The sequence below is a fragment of the Phoca vitulina genome, unplaced genomic scaffold (assembly GCF_004348235.1).
Source record: "Phoca vitulina isolate PV1807 unplaced genomic scaffold, GSC_HSeal_1.0 scaffold25, whole genome shotgun sequence".
Lineage (NCBI taxonomy): Eukaryota > Metazoa > Chordata > Mammalia > Carnivora > Phocidae > Phoca > Phoca vitulina.
In genome coordinates, this window is record NW_022589728.1 from 37,851,219 (window position 1) to 37,875,298 (window position 24,080).

The following is a 24,080-nucleotide window of genomic DNA, read 5'->3' on the forward strand; positions in this document are numbered from 1 at the left end:
TAGAGGGGAGGGGGTGGGGGATGGGTTAGCCTGGTGATGGGTATTAAAGAGGGCATGCATTGAATGGAGCACTGGGTGTTATATGCAAGCAATGAATCATGGAACACTACATCAAAAACTAATGATGTATGGTGATTAACATAACAAAATAAAATTTTTTAAAAAAGTTAAAAAAAATAAAATGCAAAAATAAATAAATAAATAAATAAATGAAAAGGTCAAAAAAATATTCACCGAAGAAACACATTCCACCATGAATATGTATGTATTACATCTGTTATAAATTTCCATATAGAGTTGAAAATAGTGAGTTGATTTCTATCTTCTTTCCTTCCTCCCTCCCTCTTCCTCCCTCTTCTTCCTTCCTCCCTTCCTGCCTCCCTTCCTTTCCTTTTTCCTTTCCTTTCCCTTCCACCTCCTCCCCTCCTTCCTTCCTTCCTTCCTTTCTTTCTTTCTTTCTCTCTTTCCTTCCCCCTTCCTTTCTTCCTTCCTCCCTTCCTTCTTTCCTTCCTTCCTTTCTTTCTCTCTCTCTTTCCTTCCTTCTTTCTCTCTCTTTCCTTCCTTCTTTCTCTCTCTTTCCTTCCCCCTTCCTTTCTTCCTCCCTCCCTCCCTCCCTTCCTTCCTCTTTCTTTCTTCCTTCCTTATTTCCTTCCTTCCTTCCTTCCTTCCTTTCCTCCTTCCTTCCTTCCTTCCTTCCTTCCTTCCTTCCTTCCTTCCTTCTTTTCTTCTCTCTCTCTCTCTCGTTCTCTCTCTCTCTTTCCTATACCTAGATGTGGGGTTTGTGTCCAATTCCCCAACCTGGTGATATAGTATTTTGTCAAAGTAAGGAGATACACAGTAGAGATACTATACTATGTCCAGTCTGGAATATACATCAGGTTACATGGAGCCAAAGTTAAAAATAGTTATTTGAGACATGACACTAAAATAGCCCATCCAAAAGCAGAAATACAAAATTAGACAACTGATGGACCTGGTGGATTCAACTTCATTTTGCAGTGAGTTGCTGTGGTCTTTGAATGGGTGAGCTAGACTGAGGTAGGCCAATCCAGGGGACCTCTGGGAGTGAGGACCTCATTCAGTGCATGATCCAGATCAGGTTTGTTGTGACCCCTAATGCTAAGTCTGCTCAGTTAGTTGTTGGCAAGAATTAACTGGAAGATTGGTTTAATATACCTATTAAGTTAAAAAGTATAATTATATGCAATTTAAAAACTCTCAAGCGTCTTTATATTTTACAAATAAGGATTTTTGAAAATGTTACAGCCTTTAAATCACTATCTGAACAAGTAGGTCATTCAATGATTAGGCCTATTGTGTCCTTTATGTTAAGTGTTAGTGTGAAGAGGAATCTCACAGGTCACTAAAAATCCTGATTTCTTGACTGCCCCACCCCTCCATGCCCTCTATGAGATTCAGATGATCTGGTAGGGCCCAGGAATTTGCATTTTAACTGAACTCAAGATGGTCTGTGGGCCATCTTTTGAGGGGAAAAAAAAAGCTCCAAATGGGTCTTGAAGATCAAATCCTATCAAATCTTACCACCTTTTTCTCAAAGACAAATTCTACTTTGTTCAGTATGGTGTTGTTGGTAGGACCACACAATAGGAATTTTGTGACCTTAAGTCCCTTCCTCTTTAGTCCTTTGCTGCCTCTTTGTAAATGAAGAGGAACATTGTCATTTGGCAACTTAACCTGAGATAACTGGCAAACCAGCTCTTACACAGAAGGAAGGATACTTTCCTTTTCCTTCATGTCCATTCACTCCCTTAAATTCTCTCCTTCTGAATCTTTTTTTAAAGATACTATTCATTTCAGAGAGGGAGAGAGAGAATGCATGGTGGGAAGGGGCAGAGGGAAAGAGAGAGAAAGAGAAGCGGACTCCCTGCTGAGCAGGGAACCCAACTCTGGACTCAATCCCAGGACCCGGAGATCATGACCTGAGCTGAAGGCAGACGCTTAACCAACTGAGCCACCCAGGCGCCCCTCTGCTTCTGAATCTTGTAGAGATCTTTTACTTTCATCTGTTACTAATGTGTTTCTTCCATCTCTGCTTATCCACATTTACCTGTTGTAGAAAGTCAGGTGCAAAAGTTACTAAAACTCCTCATGCTCCCAAATGAAAGGATCTTTGATTGCCCTAACTGCCATGCATTCCAAAGTGTATCTCTTATTGCACTTACTGTGTGTTACTGTGTAACATACTTATACTAATGTCTACACCTCTTATCTCTTTTTATTAGACTCCCTAATTTGTCATTTACTTTTGTTCATTTGTTTAAGTAGTAAAGGAATGAACAGTTTGTTGGATTGTAATAATTCTAAAATCTAAATGTTAGCATTCATTCAATAAATATACACTTATTAAACATCTGCTATTTATTCTGTAACCTGCTAGGTCCTGTATATGAAGATAAAATGTCTAAATAATTGACTCTGTCTTTGGCTTTTATTTGGTTGGGTGGATATATTTTTGGCATGTTTAGTTAAATTGCTTGTTAAATGTTTGCCCTAGAAATAAATGATCCCAAACATACTTTTATTTATTTTTTATTTTTTATTTTTTTAAAGATTTTATTTATTTATTTGACAGAGAGAGACACAGCGAGAGAGGGAACACAAGCAGGGGGAGTGGAAGAGGGAGAAGCAGGCTTCCCGCAGAGCATGGAGCCCGATGCGGGGCTCGATCCCAGGACCCTGGGATCATGACCTGAGCCGAAGGCAGACGCTTAACGGTCTGAGCCACCCAGGTGCCCCTCAAACATACTTTTAAAACCATGTAGACCTATTTCATCAGGGAGTATGCATTTGAAATCTATGTACTATAGAGAGATATTAAATTATTTTTCTTTTTAACACCTTGAATTATTCTTTCTTTTTAAATAAATGTGTATACATACACAAATAACCCTGCATAAGCATTTGGGCAAAGTTTTTAAAATTAAAAGATAAAACAATATACAAAGTTGAAATGATTTGCTTCTCTTCTGTCTGTTCCTCCCATTTCAGATGATGGAAAATTGTCCTTTGAAGAATTCAAAGCATATTTTGCAGATGGTGTTCTGAGTGGAGAAGAATTACATGAGCTCTTCCATACCATTGATACACATAATACCAAGTAAGGAAATTTTTTTACCATTGGATTCTGTAAATGATATAGAGAAGGTGTGACCAAGCACATACTGATGAAGGAGAGAATGAGGAAATATGCAAAGGGCACATTTTGTAATGTTTAATTCTGTATGGTTAATTTTGAGATACCCCCTCTTTAGTAATTGAAATACTCTGAAAAACTGAGTATTGACTTGCAAAACAGTGATCTTCTCTGAGGGAGCCCTCTTAAGGTAGCTTTAGAGTGTGCAAAATGTAAAACAAAAGCAAAAATTATAAATAATTCTAATTCTATCATTAGTAAGAAAATAGAATTTTACCTTGTTTCTTAGTTTTCATCTCTGTTTGCTCCATCTAAAAATTGTCCTTAAGCCATTCTTATATTAGTGCAGTGCAATGCAGAGCTGCAGTGATTATCTGGACAATTCAGATGTGCTTAACTCCAAATCACTGTTACCTGAGACATGCAAGTAATTCAGGACACAGAATTTTTTTCTGAGTAATCAATGAGTACAGTGATCTATCTATTTTATGTATTTTACATATATATAGGTCTTTCCTTTGCATTAGTATAGCATTAATAAAGTCTCTTTATATTCTTACTATACTTAAAAATATAAAATGATGAGCAATTTACTTATAGAACAACAGAAATGTGCTGTTTGATTTGGGTAATTGAACCAAATCACATTATTTGTGACAGTCGTGATTATAGAATTCTAATGTGGAAAACGCGTCATGCCATGAGACCCATCAGCGTGTCTGCTACTTGAACAATCACTGTCTTGCTTTAAGCAATGTGTTGACATGGTTCTAGGCAGTGAGCCAGCTTGCCAAGAAAATGCTGTTGGGCTACATCTAAGCACAGACTTTTTTTGTGGCGAGCTAATAAGAAGAAAGATTAAATTCATTTTCCTCAAGCAGCTGCAAATTTGTTAAATAATCAGTTTGTAAATTTCTTGACTTCCATTGGAATTTCAGATTCCCTATGAAATCGCTTAAGTTTTTTGTTGTCAGAAATAGTGTGAGCCGATAACTGTGTCACAAGTTCCATTCTGTTCAGCAACTCTAAGTCCCTCCTGGGTATTGGTGGTGCAACATGGAACCAGCTTATAATTTATGGAACAGTAGACCCACTAACTGATCACTTCTGTATAATATCATAGATACTGTGCCTGAGGTATATACGGAACACTTTGGGATAACACAGTGGGGCAGGGAATTTTAGCCTAGTTTGGTAGGCTCCAGGAATGTTCCGAGGATTCGGTAGCCAGGAGCTGAGTCTTTATGGGAGAGCAGAAACTGGTTAGGTAAAGAAGGGGATTAGGGGATATATATTCCAACTAGAGGAAAAATGCATAAGTAAAGGCCTGCAAGTATACGCTGGATGGGAGTGACAAGTATTTTCGTGTTACCAAAGTGTCAGTTGTAAGGCTGAGAGCAGGAGGAGAAAAATGTGGAAAGGGAAGAATGGTCCAGACAAGAAGGAATTGGCACTCTGAGAAGCAAAAGTGTTTCAGATTTAATCTGCAGGCCAGGAGATGCTCTTAAAGCTCTTAAGCCACGGGGAAACATCTTTGTAGGTCATTGTGGCGCCACTGAAGGACAGAGCTAATGGGGTAACGATGGAGAAAGACCACAGATATTAGCTGAATTCTTAAATGACTGCTGGGGAATAATGTTTATGCATGGAAGAAAGGAAGCCATGTGAACCATTCTGAGAAATGATATCTAAGTGAAAAAAAAGAGCAGAGGCTCCTTTTGTGGCTCAGATGTTGGAAGCTGAGATGCTAAGACTTCATTATGTATGCTGATTATTTCTTCTTCATTACAATGATTATTAGAGTTTTAACAATATCCAGGTTTGGAACAATTATTGAGAGTCATAGTTGCAAAATTAGATGTCACGGAAAATTTTCAAAACACATTTACTCCTATTAGTGAAAAATAAAGTTTTCAATAGACCTTTTTGGCCTGGTTTTGTTATTTTATTTATACATTTATTAGTTGAAATTACTTGGCATAGCATTAAGATTACATTAAATGCTAAAGAAGTCTATGCAATGATTTATACCATAAGTCCAAAGGAGTGATGATTTCTACCAGTTACTCTCACATATGCATTAGTAAAAGCACTTTTTCTGGTAACTGTTTTCTGATAATGGTGTTCAACCTAATTTGGAGCTAAAATATATTACAGGCTTCTGAATTGTATTAATGAAATTCCTTTTTTTAAAAAAAGAAAGTATGTCAGTGTCAGGCTTTAATCTTTTAGGGAGATTAATTCAAACATTGACACAGAAATTTCAGAGCTATACTTCAAGCAGGTGATAACTTTTGTCTTTGCAGGATCCAAGTTTTAATTATTTTAGTGATTGTACTATATATGCCATATATTTTTCCCCTTCCACATAACTTCTAAGAAAATATGTTCTCATGTGCTGAGCATTGCCAACCATTCAAATTTGCTCAAGGGTACATCCTGGCCTGAAGGATCCAATTTATACATAGGCTAGACCACGTCCTGCAGACTCATTGTCTCATGTTTATGGTGAACCATGAGATTCAAATACCATGAATGTTTGCTGCTAAGGCCCCTAGGGATGCCTGGTTCCTGCCCCTCCTGATACCTGGCGGTTTAACTTCCTCTTGGAGTCCATTAAATCACTATCCACTTAATGCTCTGCATTTTCTTGAGCTTGTTTAAGTAAGATTCTGTTCCATGCAAAAGTGTATTCTAAGTATTATTTCAGCTCATTCCTGCCATCTACGGAAATCCGTCTTTATGCTATAAATACTATATTTGCTGTGTTTGAAAAGTGACATATCCACTCTGAAAATATTTAGAAAGAAGGAAAATATTGAGAACCTATCTTGCTAGCTAAATTCTCCCCTTTTTTCTCATGAAGAATATTCTGGAAATATGCTCAATCATGGAAAGCAAATATTATTTAGAAATGTAAATAATTAAGGTATTTTAAATACCAAAATTAAGTAAATTATTCCTTATAAAAGGACATCAAAAAACCCATCAGGTAAACCTCCAGGTTTTCAGAGACCATGTTTTTATAGGTAGCTTGTAAATGAGCAAACTATAAACGTAGAGCTGTGCAATGATCAAAATAAGTTTTAACAAGTTAGAAATATATATATATATTGCTCTGTCCACAAACATTTAGGTAGCAGTTGTAATTTCCAAATCCAACTCTCCTGGTTTTTTTCCTTTCCTTTTCGTTCATTCATTTCTTTTCTCTTTTATTTTAAAAAATCAATATGTTCATTTAAGAAATTATGTTTAGAGGATTCCACTGCAGCTTTTAGTAGGCCCTGCAGCCACTTGGACCTTTTCAGTCAGATTTCCTCTCCTAGATGCAAGTAAACTATAACCAACAAATACAAGAACAGACCCGAAGACATGCATCTTCATAAGAACTTACACATTTGAGGTGCTGCAAAGATTTCTATACATGAATATTACCAAGATAGGAACTATTTATAGGTCTGAATCATAGAGAAATTTTTTTAGTGTATTTCAAAATGAAACCATCAACCATACGTCCGTCCACGTTAAGGAAAGTGTCTAGGGAGTTGTGGTCACCTTTCCAGCCTGCACAGGTGCAAGCTTAAGCTCCAGATTTGGTATAATCTCCTTCTAATGAGAATTCCATGAATCATCCTAATTTTTTATTAGAATTTTAAGATAATGAATGTTTTGCCAGAAATTATATTCAGGCCTAAGGTACATGGCCTAAAGATTTCACTCAGAGCAAGGACTAGAAAGGAAAACAACCTGAATGAAAGTAGGAGAAATCTGAAGGCATCAGAAGTCTGAATTTCCATCACCTTTATCCAAAATTAATTTTAACATTGGTAGCTCTTTTCCATTATGTTTGGACATTCTGAATTTTTCATGAGTTTTTTTCTTGAATAGTGTAGTTGGTTGAGTGTGAAACAAAAAGCCAGCTTGTTCCTGTGGATGATACTTGGGATATATAGCATAGCAAAGAAAAAGAAGCTCAAAACGTACATTTTTGTCAACAGGGCAAAATATTGTTGAAATATTTAATGTTCTCACACTTAAGGGAAGTGCACACAACCTAATAGTCCACAACATTCTGAAAATGCCATGTCGACCTTATTAAGCCTTTCATGATTTCACAGACTTTTTGTCAAGTCTCACTTTAACTGTCTACTGTCTGGGTCAAATATGCCTAATCTTTTTTCTTCTTAAAAAAAATTATTAATTTATCAGTCATTTGAATTAGCCTTGGTACATCTTTTCCAGCTCCATTAAAGGGTTTTAGACACACATTTTTCTCAAATTTTGTGTAAGTTACTGTCTAAAAAAGAATACACAAAGCCCTTAACATTTAAGTTTGGCAAAGTTTAGCACAAACTAAATCTACAGCTTTGATAGCTTAAAATTGAAACCACCACATCAGAGAGCAGGAATAGATAGAAGAAAGATCATTAGGTCAAGAGGAAACTTCCATAGTTCATCAAAAGTGCTCTTACTCATCAGAAAGCCAGCTTGTCTACATTTTTCAGTCAGTCAGAGGAACACATGAATAAATTAACATAATTCCCTGTGGTATTAACCATAGCACAGGCGGGGGAAAGATCCCCTAGAGACCAAAAATGATTCTTCCAGCATACTGCACTTTGGAGTTCCAGATTGTTAAGATAGACCAAATGGTAGAGCAGATGGGAGTGTTGCTCTCAGGTCAGAGAGTGAACACATAGAAAACCTTCCCAGGGCCTGCAGATGGGAATGGGGGGAGGGTTTAACTAGAGATGGGCAACTGTTGTCTTCAGGTCGAGTATTCCTCATTCTAGGCTAAAATAATTTTTTCAGTGCCGATTACTGGGATTTCACCCAATACTTGTTAAATCACTGAAGCACACCAAAGTGACAGAAATATCACCACCTACTAAAAGAGCATAGTCCATCTTGAGCTAGCTCTAAAAGCTTAAAAATCTCTTTCCTAAACTGAAAATTTCTCTCAACTTCCACATATTTTTCTTAGTTCTGTTCCTTAGGGACATGTAGAAGACAAATATTTTATGACAAGTCTTTCTAATATTTGAAGACAGTTTTATGCACCAATGATGAGATAAAATCCCATAATTGGAGAGTAATGATATCAAAGGGTTTATTCCAGATGGCAGAATTTGATTCCTTCTGAAACAGAAGGTTGTTCATCTTTTATTTGTGCATGACAGTGAAATGCTAAAGCTTGATGAGTTGGTTGATGCAGCCACTTTCTCCCTTGAGTTATTCATCACATGCTTAAGTAGACACATTTTGCGGGCAGTAAGAAAAGAAAGCAGTACCAGTACCAAGGGATAAGCAGTAGGTTGGTCTGAAGAGTATGTGACACAGCTTGCACTGCATTGTGACTGGAAAGTTCATTGGCATTCCATAGTGGGCAAGAGAGATCTTCCTATTAACATAACCAAGCCCATCTTCAACTGGAACTGAAGGCTCAGAAAGCAGCACCGAGACTTAAGTGCCTGGAGAATAGGGCAGGTCACAGTCCCAGGTGCTAGGCTAAGTAAGTATGCAATGACGGAGAGGTGCACAGTAAAGAAGTTGGAAAAGAGTAAAAGGTGGTGTAGCTATATGTCAAGATGTCAAGAGAGTGAAGTGAAAATCAAATTCCAGACTATAACAGGGTAAGATGGAGTGGACAGACCAGGTGTCCAGAGTTGAGGTTTAGCAATATAGATTGGCCAAAGGAGCTCTGGCTGAAGAGTGCTCCAAGTATTCCAGCAAGGCCCAAACTGGCCACGAGCAAATTAGCAGAGAACACAGATGGAGCATTTCTTTCAGTTCCATGGTCAAGACTTAGCTGTAGCACAGTGAGATACCACCTCACACCAGTCAGAATGGCTAAAATTAACAAGTCAGGAAACGACAGATGTTGGCGAGAATGCAGAGAAAGGGGAACCCTCTTGCACTGTTGGTGGGGATGTAAACTGGGGCAGCCACTCTGGAAAGCAGTATGGAAGTTCCTCAAAAAGTTAAAAATGGAACTACCCTATGACCCAGCAATTGCACTAGTAGGTATTTATCCAAAGGATACAAAAGTAGTGATTTGAAGGGGCACGTGCACCCCAATGTTTATAGCAGCAAAGTCCACGATAACCAAAATATGGAAAGAGACCAGATGTCCATCAATGGATGAATGGATAAAGATGATGTGGTATAGATATACAATGGAATATTATGCAGCCATCAAAAAAATTGGAATCTTGCCATTTGCAACAAAGTGGATGGAGCTAGAGTGTATTATGCTAAGTGAAATAAATCAATCAGAGAAAGACAAATACCATATGATTTCACTCGTATGTGGAATTTAAGAAACAAAACAGATGAACATAGGGGAAAGGAAGAAGAAATAAAATAAGATAAAAACAGAGAGGGAGGCAAGCCATAAGAGACTCTTAACTACAGGAAACAAACTGAGGGTTGCTGGAGGGGAGGTGGGTGAGGGGATGGGGTCACTGGATGATGGGCCTTAAGAAGGACACTGGAAGTCATGAGCACTGGGTGTTATATGCAACTGATGAATCACTAAATTCTACCCCTGAAACTAGTAATACACTATATGTTAACTAAATTGAATTTAAATTTAAAAATTTTTTAGAAAGACTTAGCTATAAGAACTAGGCTGTGAGCTGACCTCTGTCCAGGCATTAAGTAACCTCCTTGGCATAAACAGAGAAAGGCCAGCAGATGTATGCTGTTTTCCAGAGAGAGGAGGAGTTACCTATCAGCTGTGGCCAATGATTTTAGTTCAGAATGCTTATATGCCAAATGAGGCACAGAGTCAAAGGAGCCGAGATACTAAAGAGGGAGAGAATAAAATTCTTTACAGATTCCTCAACTTCTCCTAAGCTTTACTTGGCAGAAATCACAGTAGGGCAGAAGATAATATAGTAGGCAGGACTTCACTGGTCATTGAGTAACAGAAACATAAATTAAGCTGACCTAAAAAATAATGTACCTGTAAAGTCCAGAGATAGGCTTCATGTGTTCTGGAGCAAAGTACTCAAACAGTGGTGCTAGGAATCTGTCTGCCATCATCTCTCACCTCTTCTTTTCTCTGTGTTGGCTGTTCTCTTGAGCAGATCCTTTTGCTGAGATGTCAGGATGGCTACTAGAAGATCTGGGTTCATATTGCCACCAGCTTGGCAAACTCCCAGAGATTGTTTTCCTTTCCCAATAATCCCAGCAAAATTCTGATCTTGAATTATGTTAGCTTGGCTTGGGTTTCATTCACATCCCTGAAAAATCAGTTTTCAGGAAAATATAATGTGAGAGAGAACCAGGATGATGTTTTCAGAATGAAGAGGACTAGATGCTGGGCAGGCAAAACTTGTAGATCACCTGCTTATTCAACCTCAAAGGCTTCCCTTTACCCTCTCATATTTTAGAGGAATATAATCCACTCCCCTAGAAGGACAAGCAGCTTGGTGGAGTTTGAACTCCAGAGAGTTTCTACAACTCCAGAGAGTTTCTACAGAGTGTGGGGGTCATTCGGGAAACTCTGGAGCTCTCTATAATGGAAAAGATTGAAGCCAGGGAGAAATCTTTTTTAACAGGCATCCTGGTTGCCCTGAGCTGTCCAGGGTTCTAGTTCCCTGCACCTGCTCCCTTCCTGACCATGTGATTGTGTCACTTCCCAGTGTTCCTGTGTTCCCATACTCTAACTACTAGAATCATGTCCACAATGCCATGTCTTCACTCCTTGTGGTCCTGCCAACGCTCTGTATCTTCAGGGACTGCCAAAATTTAGGCAGACTTAGTACGTAACACCTGTTCTTTATTCCCTTAGTCTTTCTCCATAGTTATCCACCTAGTTTGGATACTCTGGGCAGTTCTCACATATTGTGTTATCCTTATTTCTTAAGAATTTAAAAATTAGCACTATGAACATGGCTAAGAGAAACACTATTTGATTATATTCTATACGGGCGCACTTTTTGCCACATTTTTAGAGACTGAAAACAGAAGTCTTACAATCTTACGAGACCTCACTCTAATCCATGACCAGGTCTCCAGTTATTGATTCCATTTGGCCATTAGCACTAATCTGTGGCCATCAAATTTACTTATTATTCAGCTATTTTTCAGATGTGCCTTTCAACTTCAATCATCTCTGAAACTCATTTACTTTCTTTGAGCATCTCTAGCTCATAAAGAGATGGAGAGAAAAAGACAGGCTGTTTCCTGAGAGTTCCTTTTAAAATTCTTTACTTTCCTGTGAAGGCTTTTCCTTGACACCATTACCATTTCCTCCTAAATCAGGCCACTCTACAATTTTGCAGTGTTGATTGAGCTGAGGATTCTTTCCTGGAGGAAAAGTGAGGACTCAACAAATCTACTTATAATTAAGAATATTAGCATAGTTTGCGGATTTATAAAGGAGAGAATTTTAAGATTTTTTTCACATGATGTGGAAGTGGATTCTCTTTAGTTACAATTTCTGAAAAAAAAAATTGGTCTCATTTTCTCTGATGGTAGACAAGCCAAATTTGTGTTGAGGCAGTTCATATATAATTTCTAAAAATGTATTGAGGTAATGTTTAATTTTTAATTGAATAGAAAAGTACATTTATTGAATGACCATGTGCCGGGCACTTACTAGCATCATCTTATTTAATCTTCACAGAAACCAAATAAAAAGGTATTATTCTTCTTCACAACCTTCAGTTAAGAAATCTGATACAGAAATTTCAGTGACTTGCCCAAGGTTTCACAGATATGATATGTCAGGGCCGGGAATTATCTCAGGGCCACCTAAAGACCAAAGTCAAGCTCATTGTCAGGCCACTTCCGTAAATTTTCAGATTTTCAGCTATTTATTTTGTCTCTCAGAAATCAAAATATTCTATAGCCAGTTTTAAAAATCACTTTCAGGTATTTTCTTTTTGATGAAAAGGTGGTTCATTCTCTTCAGCAACAGAATATATTTGGAGGTACAGTATAGAGGTAATTGCCTTAATTGCTGCCTTAATCTCTTCCTTTTTTATAATCATTATGTAGGATTTTTACAGTGTGGGAGTTGCCACAATGTAGAGATGTTATTCTTTTTCTCTGTGGACATTATTTCCATTCTTTGCACATGTCCCCGCCCTCCATCCCACCTTCCTATCTGGGATTCATCTCCTACTTTTGGACTTTGTTCCCTACCGCCCTCCATTCCGTCACTGTGCATTTGCCTCATTTTCTCCATTGTTCTTCAGAGCACTCACAGAGTTTTACTGTTTCCTTTAATCATTTGTGTTAAAGGCTTTTGCTTTCAAGCTGTTTCAGATCATCTTATATTTTTAACCTTATCTAGAGGATTCTTTTCTGGTTGTCATCTCTTCCTCCCAATAAAGAATGTGAATTCTCTTTTAATTTTTACTGAACTCACTTCCCATCAGCCATAACATAATTGTTGGTGGTAATATAAAATCGATTACTGCTCAAAACAAAAATTGTCTACTGAGGAATCTAGGTGAATTATTTATTCACATAAATACAGTCTTCTTTCTTACCTCACCAATATCCACCAAATGGATGAAATCAAGTCAGCAAAATGTTAACCCCAATCTTTTTCAAATACACGATGTTTACTTCTTGGACGTTTTCCTCTCTCCTCATCCCCCAATGCACCAACCAATTCTGTCTTTTTTTTCCCCAGCTCATTTATCTTACGAATCCATCTAATTCTCTTTATGGTTACTAACACTACCTAAATACAAGTTTTCTCTCTTTTACAATGGCATTATTCTCAAAATGATCAGTTTGGTGGAGTATTTACAATTTTTTTTCTCTATGATATCTCCAGGTTTCAGAATTTTTGAAATAAATATAGATTACAAATAGTCTGAAAGTGATTGCTTCCTTTTGAAATGCATTTTTTCAAGAGCAGTCTCTTAAGGAAGATATTTTGCTCTACAATAAAGAATTATATAAATAACACATATTTACTGTAAAAAGAACTCAAATAATACAGAAATCATAAGAAAGAGCATAAAAATACCTGAAATTTCACCACCTTGACTTAACTACCAATAGCCTTTGGTTGCCATACTTCTATTGTGTGCATTCTGTTTTAATCACAGAAAACTATTTTCTTGGATTTCTTCTCTCCCACTATCCATGCCTATCTCACCCCACGTAACCAATCTCTACCACCTAAGCTGTGATCTTCTGTATCTTTTTCCATATTTAAATGATCATATACACACCTATACACCTCATGAAAGTTTTCAGTGAAAACCTTTCTTATTAGGTTAGAGTTCTCATTCTGCTTTCTCCTTGTAGCATGTATCTCTTCTCCGAAGCACTTACATAACCTACAATTTTGTGTTTATTCTGTGTTTATTTGATTAATGCTCACCTCCCTGGTATAAACTACATGAAGGCAGAGGTCATGACTGCTTTGCTTTCCAGTGATTCCCAGACCCAGCACAGTCTCTAGTATATATAGTGGGCTCAGTGAGAAGGGATGGTTTCCTGCTTCCCCATATCTCATGCTATGCACTTTGCCTGGATAGTCCTGCCCCTCTCCTCTGCCTCGTAAAGTTTTCCAGCCATCAAGGTCCACCCAACTCCATAAAAGCAATGTTGCAATGTGGAAAGAATTCAGCAACTAGTCAAGGTTGGGCTTAGATCCCTCCGCTATCGAGCAGTGAGGACTCTGGGTGGTCATTGCTCGTAATTGAACCTTAATTTCATTGGCTGTAAAATGGAGCCCAGGTAAAGACTCATTTTGCAAAGTTTAGCAATAATAGGTAAATACCTGCCACAAAATAGTAATCATGATTATTATTAAGATGTATTCACTAACCTTTCCTTCTTTTCTGATTGTCTTCTTTCTCCAAATTTCTATAATTGCAGTCTATATTTTCACACAGTACCATTTAATTATATATCTTCTGTTATTTTTTACTAATTTTTCATGAGCATATTAATCTTGTCTCTAAATCTAAATCATGCAATCCTCTGAGGCAAGAATATGGTTTTCTATTATTTCCAGTAATTGCTATACCTCATTCAATAAGTACTTAGTTGATTGATTGCTATAGGAATGGGATATATTAATTTGATGTAAAAAAAGCATACAATGGCATATTACTGGTGATTTTTAGAATTTAGATCCTGGCTGACTGACCATAGAAAGGATGATGCTACTAACAGATCCTGTCAAATAAAAAAGGAGAATTTACTCTTTTTGTGGGGTATAGAGTAAATAATGAGTCTGGCTTTGGATTCTCAATTAAACTTTTGAAAATTTATTTCTCTTTTAAAATAGTTCTCTACTCCCATGAATTAAAAGTGACAAAATTTAATTTTAAAATGTAAATATGGATTATTTCTTTATTTTAACAGACAAAAATGTTTAAATTAAGAATTTTTCTTTGTCTCAGTATATTTAGTAGATCTGCATTTATATATAAAACAAAGTTTCCCTGCTTTAAAAGAAGCTCCTACTATATAGAATATTATATTCTCTCTTCTGTTCTGAAAAGGTTTCTCAGTGGGGAAAAAAATAGACTAGCAAGAGCTTTTAGTAGTGAACTCAGAGTATAACAGGAAGAAAGGTGAGCATGGGTATCAGCTGAATATTGTTCTTGACTCATTCACTAATGGGTTCAATGGTTTAATTTTATTTTTAAGTTTTTCTGGGAATCTGTTTTTAATGAACTTTAGATTAAAAAGAATGATTCAGAGTAATTAGAAATCTACATGTGGAAAACAATAGGATTTTAATCATTTGCACAAATAATTTTCCCTCCATCTTCCCATCCTCACTGCCATCAGGTTGAAATTAATAGATATAGACTGAGACTGGTGCAAAGAGTTAGTTTCTCTCTCTCTCTCTTTTTTTTCTTTTGAACTGTTAATAGTTTCCAAGTGAAAATTTGGGTTTGAACTTGACAACTGTTATTCCAGTTGAGTTTGCAAGAAATTAGTCATTTATCCCTACTTACTGATTTAATAGATTTGTGTGTACTATCTCTGAGCTCCTGTCTCCATCTAGTTTCTTTTTTTTTTTTTTAGATTTTATTTATTTTTTTGACAGAGAGAGAGAGAGCACAAGCAGGGGAGCAGCAGACAGAGGGAGAGGGAGAAGCAGGCTTCCTGCAGAGCAAGGAGCCTGATGTGGGGCTTGATCCCAGGACCCCGGGATCATGACCTGAGGTGAAGGCAGACGCTTAACCGACTGAGCCACCCAGGCGCCCCTCCATCTAGTTTCTTTCACTCTCTCTCACGCTCTCACAATCTCTCCCTCTCTCTCTCTGAGTCTGATCCAGCTCTAAACTTGATGTTCAAAGATTATGTCTATACCAGAGTCACTTAAATTAGAATGGGTTGGAAGAGGTCTCCACATTTTGAATTTTTGTTTTGCTATTTATTCTAATTGGCTCTGCATTTCTGCTTACATTTTGAATTCCTAATCCTGGATTCTTGCCCTTTATATTTCACATTTCAAAATCTCTTTATTGTCCAGGGAGCTAACTGTTTATGTCCTGGCTGGTTCACCAAAGCTCAAAGGGATTTTGTCTTTAATATAGAGGATATTCAGAGAGACATAGTCCAATGAATGTATGAAATAGTATGAATGTATGAAAAATTGTTACCCTCATTGAATTTGATTGGAACTGTTCTTTAGGGTGAAGAAGGTAATCTAGATTTCAAAGCCCATGACAGAAATCCCCCTTTCACAGTCATAGATTACACAGGAAATCTCTGTCCTTGGTTGATTACTTAAAGTTTTTGACACAAGGTTTCTTTACCGGTAACATGACTCCCTGGAAATTTAATATAAAATGTTGTAGATATCACATATTTTAATTTTGGTGGGAAGAGAGGAGAGATGGCTGATACACTGTGTCAGACACTCAGTGTTGTGTGCCAAAACAGCAAAGAAATGTCATATAAGACTCACTTTCCTCTTAACTTTTAAATCAGCCCCCAGCCTTTTATGAATAATTTTTTAAGATTTTATTTACTTATTTATTTATTTGAGAGAGAGAGAGAGTACAAGTATGGGGAGGAGCAGAGGGAGGGGGATAAGCAGACTCAGCAGTTGAGTGTGGAGCCCATCATGGGGCTCAATCCCACGGCCCTGAGATCATGACCTGAACTGAAATCAAGAGTTGGATGCTCAACTGACTTAGCCACCCAGGTGCCCCTAAATAATTTTATATCAACTCTGATACAGCAAAAAAAAAAAAAAAGCTTGAATATTGTAAGAGGCTACCGCAAAAACTCACTGAAAGATCTTGGGAATTCCAAGGAAGAGGATCCTAGAGATTAGGGAGAGAAGGAGGCTAATAAATTGAACTCTGAGGTCAACCCGTGTCTAAGATTCTGTCTTGCCCATACAAACCGAACTTACCATTCCTTCTTTCAACAAGGTGTTAGTCTTTACTGTGTGCCAAATATTGTGCTAGGTACTCGGGATATGGTGGTGAACAAGAGATTTATAGTTTAGCCGGGGATGTTGAAAAGTGGTAACTCGATTAATCATGACGGGAAATACAACTGCTTTGGAGTCAGGGGTGGAGGCTAACCTAGTCTAAAGAGTCGGTCAAGACCTCTTGAAAATGACCTTTAAGTCTACTATCAAGAAGAGGTGTGGATATGAGTAGGGATGGAGATGAGAGAAGTTTCCAGCCAAAGAGAATGGCATATGGGGAAGCTTTGAGTAAGAGTGTGAGCATGTTGGAGGTCTTGAAAGACAAGCGGTCTACCCAAATCATTGAATTCAAGAGGGTGCTGGGGAGAGGGACAAGAGAGACAGACAGAGCCACTTGTGAAAGGCTTGTCAGCCAGTGGGGCATTCGGATTTCTACCCTCAGGTCAGTGTGGAGCCACCAAAAGGGTCTTAAACGTGGAAGTGATTACACTAGGTTTCTGTTTTAGAAAGATGGATCTTCCCAAAATGATGAGAGGTGACAAGTCTGGAGACAGAAAGACCAATTAAGAGGCTGCTTCAGCTATTCTTGAAAAAAATGTTTATCTGAATCAACATTTTAAAAACTAGTCTTTCTGAGTAGGTTTAAATCTTTCTGATCTGAAAAGATGTTGGATGATCAATACTCTGATAATGCAGAGCAATAATAATGGTTAACTTTTATGTGCCAGATCCTGTTTAAAGTACTTTCCATCATTAATTTATTTAATCTTTACCAAAAAATACCTATGAGTGAGTCCATTTTTGCATGAGGAGGCTGAAACAGATTTAGTAATTTTCCCAAAGTCACACACAGAGTGAGAGTTAAGTCTGGGAAGTCCAGCTCTTAACCATTACCCTGTACAGCATCCTGTTAAATCAATCTTTAAAAAAAAAAAAAAGATTTTATTTATTTATTTGAGAGAGAGAGTGAGCACGAGCTGGGGGGGGGGCGGTGCAGAGGGACAAGCAGACTCCCTGCTGAGCACAGAGCCTGATGCAGGGCTCCCTCCCAGGACCCTGAGATCATGACCTGAGCCAAAGGCAGACATTAGACACTTAACCGACTGAGCCACCCAGGTGCCCCTAAATCAGTCTTTATTCACTACCTTGGTGTCTGGCAGAATGGTAACCTTCACTCTGTTGCTGAAGGCCTTGGCCAACTTTTCAATGTTTTACTATCTTTGAATATTAAGTGGCGCTAATAATACTTTCTGGCAGGAAATTGTGAAAACTCATAAAACAAACATTAAGAAGCGGTTTAGTCTGGCAACCACAGAATGTGCCACATAAATATGTGAAGTTTGTTTAACTTGGGTTAGTAGTATTTGTGCGTGCAGAACTACAGGAATCACAAAATCCTTGCTTATTGCTGCCTTCTGGGTTCAGACAGGGAAGATGATGATGGCAGGGAAGCTGTCCCATTCATTGAGTTCTCTGCATGCTGTCCTAAGTCTTCTGTGAGGGCTATTGCTGGTATCTGTGGCAGGGGCACTGGTGTCCTCAATTAATAGAAATCTAATATTTCAAGAAGTGTTACCATGAAAGAACAAAAATAGTTGTGGTAAAGCTATCGATTTAGTGACCAAGTAGTTGATTGGAAAATGTGCGTAGAAATGAACTATGTTGGGCAGAGAGCCCTTGCAGATTAAACTCTCCCTTTCTGAAGAGCTTTAGAAATGTGAACTCCAGTTGACAGGAATTGCTTTTTTCCTAATCATGTCTTCAGCAAGCAACAGTAGCTTGGAAAATGGACTTCCTTTGAAAAAAGAGATGAGCACAGTCTATAAGTAGATGAGGGTCGAAAAGACCTTGACTTCAGTAATAGCAGGAGAATACCAGAGGCTGCTTGAGTCTCTGGGTATCATCTAGGAAAGGGAGTTAAGATATGCCATCCCCAACTAGAGAGTATATTATGCTAAGCAAAACAAGTCAGTCAGAGAAAGACAATTATCATATGATTTCACACATATGTGGAATTTAAGAAACAAAACAGAGGATCCTAGGGGAAGGGAGGGAAAATAAAATAAGATAAATCAGAGAGGGATGGAAACCAGAAGAGACTCTTAATTATAGTACACAAACTGAGGGTTGCAGGGTGGGTGGGGATCGGGTAACTGGGTGATGGGCATTAAGGAGGGCATGTGATGTAATGAGCACTGGGTGTTGTGTGCAACTGATGAGTCACTGAACTCTACCTCTGAAACTAATAATACACTATATGGTAATTAATTGACTTTCAATAACATAAAATTTTTTAAAAAAAGAAAAAAAGAAATGCCATCCCCACTAAGGACTCCACCTCCCTTCTCTCCTAGTGGTTAAGTTTCACAGGAGTAAAAGAGACTTGGAGACTTGTTGCTGAGGACAGCAATGAAAGGGGGAACTGAATATACGGGGTCTGTCTTAACAGAGAAGAACCTCCTGATGGATAATGGGTTGATGGCAGCTCGGAAGGAAAGGAAAGCAATCTGGATCCTGGAAGGAATTATCGGAGAAAAGGGGACACAGAGGTAGCTCAGGCCTGAGAGGTCATGTGGGACACTTCATAGTCCAGACCCCATGCAGTGCAGTGCATAGGTAGACTCTGGAAAAATCCACCAGATGGGTCACAGGGAGCCTCCTAAAAAGGTGATCTTAAAGGTTAGCTTTTGTCCTTGGGCTTAAAGTTGTATCCAGTACAAATCTATATGCCGAACAAATAGATGCCAGGTTACTGCTTTCTGAATTTTTCCATTGTTTCTCATCCCTTGAGGACAAGTGCTGGGTGGGAGGGAGGATTGGTGAAGCTGGATCTCACATTGTAGAAGCTGTCTGCAGACCAAAATTGTCAGCGGGCTCTCAAGGGCCTGGCTGTGTGGGTGGGCTTCCTGGTTGCTGTTTGCTGTTTGTTTTATGTGGGCTGGAACATCTTGTCTGCTAGAGCTCTTTGCTCTTCAAATGAGTCCTGGGCTGTCTAGCTCTGCACTGTGCATGACTAGAGCTTCTAACCACACTTAGAGGCTTTTCCAATGTAGGACATTTTCTGTAACCTTACAGTGTCAAGACAATGCTGACATTTAGATGGCCAGAGGATATTTCCTTTATTGTTTTTCTCAATGAATCTCAGTATATTACACATGATTTTTATGGTGTGTGTTTAAGAACTTTACTAAAATTGCCAAGGACTTTCAGGGCAGGGCAAATGGTGCATGATTGTAAGTGCTAGAGAAGTTGCCTTCGAACATGGCAGATGAGGATAGGCAGAAATGTGAAGTTTACTGTCTTGTGTCCCTTCCAGAATCATTCCTTAGGTTGAATGGGTGGGTTACTACTCGTTTTCTTTTTCTATTCATATCCAAGAGAGTTGTAAGTAACATTTGCCCTAGCAAAGGAAGGAGGGAAGAATCTTTTTATGTTTCCTGCTGTTCTTTTTCTTTAATTTCTGACACAGCTATGATTTACAGGGTCACAAGTGGAAAATCTTTAATATTTTTTTAGCCTGGAGCAGAGAAGTGAATTCGATGATTTTTTTCATTGGCCCCATTGACTGTTGTTAGAATTATTCCATGCTCATCAACCAGAACAGTGAGACATACTAAGTGACAGGACCCCGAGGATAGTTCCAACACTGAGCTCAGAGATTTGTTTCATTTCACTCAAACAGATTTGTATAAGCACTGGCTATGGGCTAGAAACTATGCAGTTACAAAATCTAGCATAATTTTTAGACAGAAGTACTTTCTTCTGAGCAGGATATTTCTATTTATAGTTTTAGATCACTGACAGTGTATGTCAAGGAAAAGGAAAATCTGGCTTCTTCAGGGAAATCCTGGTCTAACTCTTTCATCTTACATTTGAGGAAACTGAGTTCAAAGAAGATAAGCGATTTCTCAAAATTATGACTGTGTCAGCCTGGGCTAGAACTCATGTCTCCAGAACCCATTCCTACCTCTTCTTTCTCTTTCTTGCTGCCTCCTGGCTTACAGGTCTAACAGACCAGAAACTCAGGTGGGTGGGAAATGGGATAGGTAACTTTTTTTTTTTTCTGTAAATTAACATAGTTTCTATTTCCAGCCTCCATTCTGCTGGGGGGTAGAAATGTAATGGCAGTCAGTGCAGGGTCATTCTCCACCATTCCTTGGGGTTGTACATGAGAATGGGGTCTTACCTGGTGCAAAACCATGGGAGAAGAGGGACATGTGTTTGTCTCTGTGTTCAGCTCTCCATGATCTATCTGCAGTGGTGTCTTCCTTCCCACCTGATCTTTGGTCAGAAGTTCAGTTCAGAATCTCTCTCAGCAGATTCCCTTGTTCTCGGTCCCTAGCACTTTTCGTGTCTCCCAGCTCCCTGGGCCATGTCTCCACTGCTGGCAGATCCTGATAATCCCTGGATTACTCCCAAACTGGTCTCTACACAGGCGGTTTTGTGATGCTGTCTCAGGTCCTGCCCAGGCATCCCACACAGATAGACCTGCAGCTCCCCTCATGCTGATCAAGAGGAACACAGTCTTTCTATCTGAAGATGAGTCACTGAGCCTCCTATTGTCAGATTTCAAGCTTCGTTAGGGTTCTACAACCAAAACACCACTTCCACTACTGTTTCTACCTCACAGACTTGGCCTTGAGGGGAAGACAGTGTACATGACCTTCTCAGAGAAGATGACACATGAATCTCAGTTCTCTTCACTTTCCCTTTCCCTATTTTCCTCTTCTATTCTAGGGAATTTGTATCTAGTTGGGGGATGGGGAGGCTTAGCTGTTAGTGAGTTGTATTGTTCTAAATCTTTTTTCTTCCCTGGATCAAAAGTCTAGAATCCAGCCCTTTGTATTCGTCAGGGTTCTCCAGGGAGTCAATGGGATATATATTTATATAGAAAGAGTTTATTTTAAGGAACTGGCTCATGTGATTTTGGGGACCAGAGAGTCCAAAATCTGCAGGTTGGGCTGGCAGCCTGGAGAGCCTGGAAGAGCCAGTATGGCAGTTCAAGTTCAAAAGCCATGTGCTAGAGAATTTTGTCTTGCTTGAGGGAGATCAATCTTTTTTCTATCCAGGCCTTTAACTGATTGTATGAGGCCCACCTACATTATGAACAATCTGTATTACTCTCACAGATCACTGGTTTAAATGTTAATCTCATCAGAAAACACTCTCACAGAAATATCCAGAATAATGTTTGACCTCATTTGTGGCCACTGTGGCCCAACCAAGTTGACATGTTAAATTAACGATCACACCCCTCTCGTTTGTGGCCTGCCTTGTCTTTGCTTCTCTAAGACAGTAGTGACCTAGTCAGTAGAAGGAAATAATAGCAGATGTTGTAGGCATCTACATGGGGAGACTTTGGTTCATATTTTTAAAATACCTACCATGCATAATTATAGTATTTATATATTTATTTTGACCGTTATTAATTAGAACTTTTCAATATGCTATTTTACTAGTACACTTTCAGTTTGGCAGGTGTTTATCTTTGGTCTTCCAAAAAAGAAAAAAAGCTTCCTAAAAGCAGACCCTGGTTCATTTCCCATTGGCTATAGTATTTTGTACAAATAGATGATAAATTCCATTAATTGAAAAAAATTTGTTTATGAGCCACAAGGTACATATTTATATATGTAAGTATATTTATTTAAGTAAAAACATATGCAATTTTCAAGTGATATTTGTTACTAAGAAAACATTTAAAGTATAACTGCTTTCACTTAACTTCATGTTTTTTTGGATTATCTTGAGACTTGCCATTTTTTTTGTCTTTACGCAAAATCAAAAGACACTAGTCTAGTAAAAGTTATAGAACAAAATTTCCAAAGTGAGCAATGTTTTTTTTTTTTTTTTTCTCCAAACAGCATGGTGGTTTTTCTTCTTTGAGTGTCATCTATGTTCTTAATTTTTGAAGTAGATTTTCCCTGAATGATTTTTAAAATTAAGCCAACAAAGTAACGCATATATCTTCCTTTGAGTTGCTGGGAGACCACAGGGTTTTCTAGAATGAAGTGCCACCTGGTACATCCTAAATTCTTTGAAGCAGAGATGAAGCTGTGCTAAGTGAACAAGAAGTGACATATCCTCAATTACCACAAAATGATACCTAGTTACTTGCGTGCCAACTCTAATGTAACACTGAACATAGCTAAGATTGTGTTTGATTTTAATGCCACTTATGTAAAGTAACCTTTCAGAACTGGAAGGACCCACCAGTGTTGCCAGCTTAGATTTTAATAGGTATCCTTTGAGTATCCATGTCATCACTATGGCTGACCACATTTTGGCCACTGATATCTAATGCTTTCCTGGGCTTGTTATTGTAACAAAGTAACTTTTGGTTTAACACTGAAATGGCAGGAGTAATTATTTCACTTACTCTTGATGCTTCACAGAGAGAAAATAACAGACATGTTTTTGTCATCAAAATGGAAACTGCAGTAATTATGTCATAATAGATTTAGTCTATGAATGTTGCTTGATTTCTGTTTAGATGGAACTGTGTTAGTTCTAGAAGCCTCAAAATATACTTTCGTAAATGTTTTATAGTTTGCTTATTGTAAGAAACTAGCTATGATCGGTCTTCAGTCTTTTATAGCTAAAGATTTAAGACAGAAAATTTAGCTTTAACTACCTTGACAATGAGAATGCATCAATCAAAAATCAAGTATTTTTTTCAGTTGATTCTATTTTCTACTTATTTGCTTATTCTACAGTTATTTATTGAGTGCTTACTGTAGCCAAACTGTATCGGACTAGAATTGACTATATTTATTGGGGGGGGAAGGACAGATGGAGAGGAAGAGAGAGAATCTCAGGTAGGCTCCATGCCCAGCACAGAACCCAACGCGGGGCTTGAGCTCATGACTCTGAGATCATTACCTGAGCCGAAACTGAGAGCTGAGATGCTTAATCAGCTGAGCCACCCAGACGCCCCCTATAGTTTAAAATAATAGAATAATTTAGACTATTTCTCAAAGTTATTTTTATGACAGAAGATTAAAAACCAGATTTTATTTTAAATTTTTTCAGTATTATTTTTAATAAAACTATTAATAAAGCAACCATAGTTGATCATTGTATATAGTTATAATTTACATTTTTGTAATAAAATTATTTGCTTTTGTAACCGAACTCTCCAAAGCCAGAGGAGAAGGGACTAGGATGGACTATGGTTTAGAATTGATTTAATCTGCCAAAAATTATAAGAGGAAAGAGTATAACCTGTCAAGCAGAACAGTCCTCAATTAACTTCAAATCATTTGAATTTCCTCTTCTGGTTGTCAGAAAGGAACAGAGAGAGAAAGATCAAAAATGGAGAGGCAGAAAGGAGAAATTAGAGGGATAGAAAAAAAAAGTAAATAAGGTGGGATAGGAAAAGACAGTTCAGTTACTTGTTTGATTTTAAGGCTTGTTTTCTTGAATGCAAAACTAACTCAATATGATTGACAAAGTTGTTCTGGAAGGGGAAAGATATCTTCTCTAATAGTAATGCTCCTTGATATTCATTTCAATAAAATGAAAATGGCCCTGTTCACAAAGCAG

At 38.0% G+C, this 24,080-nt stretch overlaps 1 protein-coding gene across 1 annotated transcript in view; it reads left to right on the plus strand.

The window, feature by feature from the left end:
- NECAB1 (N-terminal EF-hand calcium binding protein 1) overlaps positions 1-24,080 on the plus strand; it is a 197,189-nt gene that overhangs the window by 37,882 nt on the left and 135,227 nt on the right. The window contains exon 3 of the mRNA XM_032421994.1: positions 3,010-3,118. Coding sequence (XP_032277885.1) covers positions 3,010-3,118 — 109 coding nt within the window. The remainder of the gene's footprint in view (positions 1-3,009; positions 3,119-24,080) is intronic.